Source organism: Gadus chalcogrammus, chromosome 21, assembly GCF_026213295.1.
Source record: "Gadus chalcogrammus isolate NIFS_2021 chromosome 21, NIFS_Gcha_1.0, whole genome shotgun sequence".
Classification (NCBI taxonomy): Eukaryota; Metazoa; Chordata; class Actinopteri; order Gadiformes; family Gadidae; genus Gadus; species Gadus chalcogrammus.
The window spans coordinates 2,195,682-2,205,795 of NC_079432.1; the positions used below are offsets into that span (position 1 = coordinate 2,195,682).

General features: G+C 48.4%; 1 protein-coding gene across 1 annotated transcript; it reads left to right on the forward strand.

The window, feature by feature from the left end:
- Positions 1-477: 477 nt before the first annotated feature.
- On the forward strand, positions 478-9,954 carry mep1a.2 (meprin A, alpha (PABA peptide hydrolase), tandem duplicate 2). The gene is made up of 13 exons (XM_056581846.1): positions 478-508; positions 1,400-1,453; positions 1,575-1,612; positions 2,312-2,387; positions 2,479-2,596; positions 3,500-3,687; positions 4,994-5,215; positions 5,818-5,964; positions 6,241-6,456; positions 6,912-7,352; positions 7,779-7,952; positions 8,347-8,557; positions 9,599-9,954. The coding sequence occupies exons 1-13, from the start codon at positions 478-480 to the stop codon at positions 9,759-9,761; spliced, it is 2,079 nt and encodes a 692-aa protein (XP_056437821.1). The 3' UTR covers positions 9,762-9,954.
- Positions 9,955-10,114: the final 160 nt, after the last annotated feature.

The following is a 10,114-nucleotide window of genomic DNA, read 5'->3' on the forward strand; positions in this document are numbered from 1 at the left end:
GACTCGGCAGGTTTTTACTGACAAGGTGAACGCCATCTCAGCACCTTCAGGTGCTGAGATGGCGTGTCCTTTGTGTCCTTTGATGGGTTAATCTAAACAATATTAATCAGCGGAATTCAAAAACTGAAGCTGGTTGTGCTTTTTGTGCCCAGTATAATGTAATGCTTTTAATATAATGCAGCAGAATAATAAGATGAGGTCAAACAATAATTTTATTATAAAAAGCCTTCAAAGCATTTGTTTGGTTGGGTTGTTTATTGGGATTGATTAACTTTATCTCTCTTAAATTAGATTCTTATCAGCCTCACACTCGACTAGTTATTCATAACACCGTTCAGCCATTAAAGACAGCTCATTAAAGATGATTTAGTGCCTTTCATCTGTTTAAAATGCTGACTATGAGGACCCCGATGTAGAGGTTATAAAATACATAATAAAGGAAGGTTAGCCAGATAAGCATCAATCTGATAAGACAGGATGAAGGTACAGAAGAGCTACGCTAGTGAAGGTGAGAGGCGACAGTAGCTCAGAACGGGTTGACTATTCACCGGGAGGATGCTAGTTGGATCCCCGGAGTGTCGAGGTGTCCCTGAGCAAGACACCTGAGCCTGACTGTTCCTGACGAGCTGGCTGTCGCCTTGCGTGGTCGACTCTGCCTTCGGTGTGTGAATGTGTGAATAAATGGTTGTAAGTCACTTTGGATGAAAGCGTCAGCAGAATCCCCTAAATGTAAAATGGGAACAGATGAGCAACGTTAGCTTCCAGGTGAATGTGAATGTACAGGTGATCTCCAGGTGACCTGCATTAGCATCAGGTGAATGTGATGGTACAGGTGATCTCCAGCTGAGCTGCATTAGCATCAGGTGAATGTGAAGGTACAGGTGATCTCCAGGTGAGCTGCATTAGCATCAGGTGAATGTGAAGGTACAGGTGAGCTACATAAGCGTGCACCGCCTCCCTGTTACTCATTACGGGCGCAGATTGCCCGATCAAAGTTTGCGTCTCTTTATGAGATGTTGGCGCGATAAGCAGAGCATCGTTCCACTCAGCCTCCGGACTTCAACATGGGCGCTGCGTGGAGGAGCTCTCCCCTGCTGGGGCTTCTGCTGCTACTGAAGGTACCCCAGCCTTACAGCCTAAACCCTGTGCCCTTTAACGGGTTTGCCGACCTGCGACTGACTGCTCTCTTATCTTCCAGGTGCATGCCGCCCCCCAGGGCTACGGTCGGTACAGAGGGGGCAATGGTTCATCTTCTCAACTTACTGCACGCAAACCCAACTGTTTTCTGAGGTAGTGTTGTTTGTGATTGTGTATTTTTGTGTGGGTTTTTGTCTGTTTGTGTTTGTGTGTGTGTGTGTGCGTTTGTGTGTGTCTGTGTATGTGTTTTTGTGGTTGTCAGGAGGGGATGCAGATAAAGGAGAACTACGGGACGACATTCCAGAGATCAACAGAGGTCTGCTAACTACCTTAACTTAACTAACTAACTAACTTAACTTAGCTCTATTCTAACTTCACTCTCTCAGCTCGGCCGGTGTGGTTCTGACCGCTCTTGGCTTCGTTTTGTGTTTCTGCAGATCTCGATCACCTGTTCCAGGGAGACATCGCCGGGGATGTGAGTGAATCCTAGACACAGATCTTTGTTTACTGTCGTTGTTGTTTGGTCAGTTTGTCTGGAGGATGGCCTGTAATGTGGTCGTTTGTATGGGTGGATGTTTGTGTTTCTAAGGTTTTATTAGTGCTGTCAGTTAAACGCGTTATTATCAGCGTTAACGCAAACCAATTTTAACGGCGTTAATTTTTTTATTGCGCGATTAACACACATTTTTTAAAAATATATATATATATTTAATATATATTTTTCTTTGGCTCAAAACAAAAAAGCAGTAGCCTGACTGCTATGTTCAAGGCAGTATGTTTGTATGTTCATCGTTTAATTGCACTATAGGCTTTTTTTTTTGTATCGTCCTGTTTTGATCAGTATATGCCAATGTTGTTATCAATAAAAAAACATTTGCACAAGGCAAGCCGATGCACTTCTCCATGTTGATAAGAGCATTAAAATGAGAAAAATTAATGGGACAAAGAAATCAAGGGATATTTAGCATAGAAAAAAAGTAAGTTAACCATGACATTAATGCGATTAATCGCGATTAAATATTTTAATCGCTTGACAGCCCTAGTTTTTATATATGTTGTGCATGTTTTTGTTTCCAGCCCAGGAGGTTGTGTATATGTATATTGTGTTATGTTGTGTATGTTTGTGTTTATTGTGTTGCATTGTGTTATATGTTGTGTTTGTTTGTGTCTCCAGCCCCGGAGGAACGCCATCCTGAACGAGACGATGCGCTGGACCTTCCCCATCCCCTACCTCCTCACCGACTCCCTCGGTGAGCGGACACTAACCCGTGACACTAACCCGTGACACCAACCCGTGAGCACGCCGTCCCCATCCCCCCCTGACCGCTGTCGCCCCCACAGACCTGAACGCCAAGGGGGTGATCCTGCAGGCCATGGAGGCCTACCGCCTCAAGTCCTGCGTGGACTTCAAACCCTACGAAGGAGAAGCCTCATACCTGTCCTTCACCAAGCTGTCCGGGTAGGGGCCCTCAACTACACAACCTGCAACACCAGCACTTCACTACGCCTTTCACCCTGCAACACCAGCACCTTAAACTACGCAACCTGCAACACCAGCACCTTAAACTACGCACCACAACCTGCAACACCAGCACCTTAAACTACGCACCACAACCTGCAACACCAGCACCTTAAACTACGCAACCTGCAACACCAGCACCTTAAACTACGCACCACAACCTGCAACACCAGCACCTTAAACTGCACATTATAAACTGCAACACCAGCACTTCACTACGCCCTTCACCCTGCAACACCAGCACCTTAAACTACGCACCACAACCTGCAACACCAGCACCTTAAACTACGAACCACAACCTGCAACACCAGCACCTTAAACTACGCAACCTGCAACACCAGCACATTAAACTACGCACCACAACCTGCAACACCAGCACCTTAAACTACGCAACCTGCAACACCAGCACCTTAAACTACGCACCACAACCTGCAACACCAGCACCTTAAACTACGCACCACAACCTGCAACACCAGCACCTTAAACTACGCACCACAACCTGCAACACCAGCACCTTAAACTACACACTTCACCCTGCAACACCAGCACCTTAAACTGCGCATTATAAACTGCAACACCAGCACTTTAAACTACGCAACCTGCAACACCAGCACCGTAAACTATGCAGCTTAACCTACAACTCCTGCACCTTAAACTATGCACTTTTACACCAGCACCTTAAACTACGCAGTTTAAGCTGCAACACCACTAAAGAAGAGTTATAAGAGTTAAAAACATAAAGCCCGTAATACCACGGTACCCGTCTCCCAGTACCGGTCTCCCAGTACCGGTGTCACAGAACCAGTCTCCTGGTATCCACCTCACAGCAGCTGTCCTCCCCAGGTGCTGGTCCTTCGTGGGGGACCTGAAGGAGGGCCACGCCCAGGGCCAGAACGTGTCCATCGGGGCTGGCTGCGACACACGCGCCGTCGTGGAGCACGAGCTGCTGCACGCGTTGGGCTTCTACCACGAGCAGTCCCGCGCCGACCGGGACAACTACGTCCACATCGCGTGGGACCAGATCCTGGAAGGTCTGTGGAACCTCCCTAAAACTAGGTCAGGTTAGGTAGACGATTGCAGGTTAGTTACACTAGACTAGAGCAGGTTAGTTAGACTAGAGTAGGTTAGTTAGAATATGCTAGGTCGGGTGAGTTACACTAGACTAGAGCAGGTTAGTTAGACTAGAGTAGGTTAGTTAGACTAGAGTAGGTTAGTTAGCCTAGACTAGAGTAGGTTAGTTACACTAGACTAGAGCGGGTTAGTTACACAAGAGCAGGTTAGTTACACTAGACTAGAGTCGGTTAGTTACACTAGACTAGAGCGGGTTAGTTAGACTAGAGTAGGTTAGTTAGCCTAGACTAGAGTAGGTTAGTTGCACTAAACTAGAGCGGGTAAGTTACACTAGAGCAGGTTAGTTAGACTAGAGTAGGTTAGTTAGCCTAGACTAGAGTAGGTTAGTTACACTAGACTAGAGCGGGTTAGTTACACAAGAGCAGGTTAGTTACACTAGACTAGAGTCGGTTAGTTACACTAGACTAGAGCGGGTTAGTTAGACTAGAGTAGGTTAGTTAGCCTAGACTAGAGTAGGTTAGTTGCACTAAACTAGAGCGGGTAAGTTACACTAGAGCAGGTTAGTCAGACTAGACTAGAGTAGGTTAGTTACACTAGACTAGAGAGGGTTAGTTAGACTAGACTAGAGTAGGTTAGTTACACTAAACTAGAGCGGGTAAGTTACACTAGAGCAGGTTAGTCAGACTAGACTAGAGTAGGTTAGTTACACTAGACTAGAGCGGGTTAGTTAGATTAGACTAGAGTAGGTTAGTTACACTAGACTAGAGCAGGTTAGTTCGACTAGAGTAGGTTAGTTAGCCTAGACTAGAGTAGTTTAGTTACACTAGACTACAGTAGGTTAGTTAACTAGACTAGAGCGGGTTAGTTGTAAGGTTGTCCTGTGTCCTCCCAGAATAGAGCGGTGGTTGTACAGCAGAACGTTCCTGACAGCAGAATGTTCCTAACAGCAGAACGTTCCTAACAGCAGAACGTTCCTAACAGCAGAACGTTCCTAACAGCAGAACGTTCCTGACAGCAGAACGTTCCTAACAGCAGAACGTTCCTAACAGCAGAACGTTCCTGACAGCAGAACGTTCCTGACAGCAGAACGTTCCTGACAGCAGAACGTTCCTGACAGCAGAACGTTCCTGACAGCAGAACGTTCCTGTCAGCAGAACGCTCCTGACAGCAGAACGTTCCTGACAGCAGAACGTTCCTAACAGCAGAACGTTCCTGACAGCAGAATGTTCCTGACAGCAGAACGTTCCTGACCCGTTCTCCCTGCAGGGAAGGAGCACAACTTCAACAAGTACGAGGACGACTTCATCACAGACCTGAACACGGCGTACGACTACGAGTCCATCATGCACTACCGACCGTTCTCCTTCAACAAGGACCCCTTGGTGCCCACCATCACCACCGCCATCCCTGCCTTCAACGCCCTCATCGGCCAGCGCCTCGACTTCAGCGCCACCGACCTCACCCGGCTCAACCGCATGTACGACTGTGGTGAGTGCGCACACACACACACACACACAAGCGCACGCACGTATCCATGCAGGAAACTCTAGATTATGATTATTCGGGAATACGATATTCTACATTCTAAAGACATAGGGGATTATCAGGACATAGAGGATTATCAGGACATAGGGGTTTATCAGGACATAGAGGATTATCAGGACATAGGGGATTATCAGGACATAGAGGGTAATCAGGTCATAGGGGATTATCAGGACATAGGGGATTATCAGGACATAGGGGATTATCAGGACATAGGGGTTTATCAGGACATTGGGGTTTATCAGGACATAGGGGACTATCAAAACATAGGGGATTATCAGGACAGGGGATTATCAAGACATAGAGGATTATCAGGACATAGGGAATTATCAGGACATAGGGGGTAATCAGGATATAGGGGGTAATCAGGACATAGGGGATTATCAGGACATAGGGGGTAATCAGGACATAGGGGGTTATCAGGACATAGGGGATCATCAGGACATAGGGGACTATCAAGACATAGGGGATTATCAGGACACAGGGGATTATCAGGACATAGAGGATGAGGAGGCCGTAGTGGGAGTGTTGACTGGTTTCCTGTGCAGCCCAGAGCCTGACCCTACTGGACCAGTGCTCCTTTGAGCTCATCAACATCTGTGGGATGATCCAGAACCAGAAGGACCACGCAGACTGGATCCAGACCCTCAGCACCCCCGGCCAGCCCGACCACACTCTGCTGGGCCGCTGCCGAGGTGCACGGACGCACGCACGCACGCACGCACACACACACACACACACACACACACACACACACACACACACACACACACACACACACACACACACACACACACACACACGCGCACAACCAAATGTCAACTTTCTGGTCTTGTTGTGGGGTTGTGGTTGTATAAATTTGTGTGTGTGTACGTGTCTGTCTGCCTGTGTGTATGTGTGTGCCCGTGTGTGTGTGTGTGTGTGTGTGTGTGTGTGTGTGTGTGTCTGCCCGTGTGTGTATGTGTCTCTAGACGCGGGGTACTTCATGGGCTTCGACGTGGCGGGGGGCCCGGCGGGGGCCAGCGCCCTGCTGGAGTCCCGGGTCCTTCACCCGCGCCGGGACCAGCAGTGCCTCCAGTTCTTCTACCGGACCGGCCTCACGCCGGGGGACCGGCTGGTGGTCTGGGTCCGCACGGACGACGGCACCGGGGTGGTCCGCAGGGTCCGCAAGATACACACCATCACAGGTAACACACACACACACACACACACACACACACACGCGGGCAGACACACTCACACACACACACACACGCGGGCAGACACACACACACACACACACACACACACACACACACACACACACACACACACACACACACACACACATCATCATCACAGGTAACACACACACACACACACATCACAGGTAACACACACCATCACAGGTAACACACACACACACACACACACACACACACACGGGCAGACGCACACACACACACATCATCACAGGTAACACACACACACACACACACACCATCACAGGTAACACACACATCACAGGTAACAAACACATCACAGGTAACACACACACACACACACACACACACACACACACACACACACACACACACACACACACACACACACACACACACACACACACACCCCCTCCCAGGTAACCCCTCTCCCTCCCCAGGTGAGGGGACGGGCCGCTGGCACCTGGCCCATGTGACTCTGCGGCAGACGGAGAAGTTCCGCTACTTCTTCCAGGGCGTGCGGGGCTCCGCCTCCTCCACGGGCGCCATCTCGCTCGATGACATCACGCTCAGCGAGACCGTCTGCCCGAGCGCCGTCTGGCAGATCTCGAACTTCTCGCTGGTGGGCGTGGCCCCGGGCACGGCCCTCACCAGCCGCTGCTACTCCAGCCCCGAGGGCTACTCCTTCGGGCTCCGCCTCTACCCCCGGGGCTTTGACCCCTCCTACCGGGACTACCTGGCCCTGACCGTCCACCTGTGCTCCGGGCCGGACGACGCGGTGATGGAGTGGCCGGCGCTGCACCGGCAGGTGACCGTCACGGTGCTGGACCAAGACGCCGACGCCACCCGCACCATGTCCTCCAGCCGCAGCTTCACCACCGGTACACAGGCCCTGCCCACTGACCGGCCCCGCCCACTGACCGGCCCCGCTCCCTGACAGGCCCCGCCCACTGACATGCCTCGCCCACTGACCGGCCCCGCCCACTGACCGGCCCCGCCCACTTACAGGCCCCGTCCACTGGCCGGCCCCGCCCACTGACAGGCCCTGCCCACTTACAGGCCCTGTCGACTAACATGCCCTGCCCAGTGACAGGCCACGCCCACTGACACGCCCCGCTTACCGACACGTCCACAGACACGCCCCACCCACTGACAAGCCCCGCCCACTAACACGCCCTGTCCACTGACTAGTCCCGCCCACTAACACGCCCCAAACATCATACTAAGCTAATTACTGGGAAGGAAATTATACATAATATTAATATCATTAGATATTCGATATTAAAGTGTTTGACCCCTGACCCCAGACGCAGCGGGGCCCTGGGAGAGACCCACCGCGACCTCCTCGGCCACCTGGGACCCCAGCTGCAGCTGTTACCGCGGCAAAGACTTTGGCTGGCCCACCTTCATGTCCCACGATCAGCTTGGGAGGCGGAGCTTCCTGAAGAATGATGACCTCATCATCACCGCCGACTTCAACGGTACCGGCCTACCTGTTGACCTGTTACCCCATGTCCTTGGCTTTTTCAGCCCCTGACATTTGACCTCTGACCTCTGACCGCTCTCCACAGTTTGGATCGTTTAGGTCAAACCAAGCGTTCGCTTTATCTTTCAGGAATCGCTTGTTAAGCCTCGTTAAGCCTTATTAATTCTTGTTAAGCCTTGTTACGCCTCGTTAAGCCTCATTAAGCCTCTTTAAGCCTCGTTAAGCCTTGTTAAGCCTTGTTACGCCTCGTTAAGCCTCTTTAAGCCTTTAAGGTCCCATGGATGTAAAAATGCAGAATGTATATACATATATCTATCCATTATATGTGTATACATGTATATATACATGTATATAACTGTGTATCTCCATGCCCCCGCTGTGGTCCTCAGACCTGACCCACCTCCTCCGTACCGAGGAGAGGCCAGCAGCGCGTACTGATGACGTCACAGACCCTGGTGACATCACAGGGGCGGAGCCAGCCAAAGGGCAGGACGGGGGGCGGGCCCGGGAGCGGCGTGCGGCCAGCGGGGACCCCTGCTCCCCCAACCCCTGCCTCCACCGAGGGGTGTGTGTCAACACACACGGCGCCGCAAGCTGCAGGTGAGTGTGTGTGTGTGTGTGTGTGTGTGTGTGTGTGTGTGTGTGTGTGCGTGTGCGTGTGCGCGCGCGCGCGTGGTAGGTACCGTCACATGAACACCAACAAACTAAAATGAAGGCATGATCTAAAGAAGATTTCTAACATTAAAATATGATATAACATTGATAATATCACTGTTATAACAGGTGAAAATAACATTAATGATGTCACTACGTTATAACAGGTGATAATAACATTAATGATGTCACTATGTTATAACAGGTGATAATAACATTAATGATGTCACTATGTTATAAAAGGGATAATAACATTAATGATGTCACTATGTTATAACAGGTGATAATAACATTAATGATGTCACTATGTTATAAAAGGGATAATAACATTAATGATGTCACTATGTTATAACAGGTGATATTAACATTAATGATGTCACTATGTTATAACAGGTGATAATAACATTAATGATGTCACTATTTTATAACAGGTGATAATAACATTAATGATGTCACTATGTTATAACAGGTGAAAATAACATTAATGATGTCACTACGTTATAACAGGTGATAATAACATTAATGATGTCACTATGTTATAACAGGTGATAATAACATTAATGATGTCACTATGTTATAAAAGGGATAATAACATTAATGATGTCACTATGTTATAACAGGTGATATTAACATTAATGATGTCACTATGTTATAACAGGTGATAATAACATTAATGATGTCACTATTTTATAACAGGTGATAATAACATTAATGATGTCACTATGTTATAACAGGTCATAATAACATTAATGTTGTCACTATGTAATAACAGGTCATAATAACATTAGTGATGTCACTATGTTATAACAGGTGATAATAACATTAGTGATGTCACTATGTTATAACAGGTGATAATAACATTAATGATGTCACTATGTTATAAAATGGATAATAACATTAATGATGTCACTATGTTATAACAGGTGATAATAACATGAATGATGTCATTATGTTATAACAGGTGATAATAACATTACGTTACAACAGGTGTGCATCTGGTCGTGCCACTTTCTACACTGGCGAGACATGTCACATGATGCGTTACCATGGCGACGTACTGGGGGCTGTGATCGGTGGCGTGGCGGGCATCGTCGTCATGACGACCTCCATCCTGGCCGTGCTCAGGAGGCGTCGGCCCGGCGGTCACTGAGAGTGTCACGTTCTCGCATCATGCAACACGCCGGAGACGTGTTGTGACGTTAAGAGGCATGTGTGAATATTTAGGAGTTACATTAATATAACAATGTAATCGTTGGCTTAACTCAGGAGGTAGAGCAGTTGTCTTGTAATCTAAAGGTTCCTAGTTCGATCCCCTGCTCCTCCTAGCTGAGTGTTGATGTGTCCCTGAGCAAACACTCGCCTTGCATGCTTGACTCAGTGTGTCAATGTGTGTATAAACCGATGTAAGTCGCTTTGGATAAAAGCGCCTGCTAATTGTTATTGTAATAATATTTATAAAACAATGTTATAATGTTAACATAACAATGTTATAATAACGATCTA

Coding starts and splice junctions, on each gene's coding strand:
- mep1a.2 (XM_056581846.1), top strand. CDS start 478: ATGAAGGTACAGAAGAGCTACGCTAGTGAAG. Junction 2,597..3,499: donor TCCTTCACCAAGCTGTCCGG/GTAGGGGCCCTC, acceptor TGTCCTCCCCAG/GTGCTGGTCCTTCGTGGGGG. Junction 7,953..8,346: donor CATCACCGCCGACTTCAACG/GTACCGGCCTAC, acceptor TGTGGTCCTCAG/ACCTGACCCACCTCCTCCGT.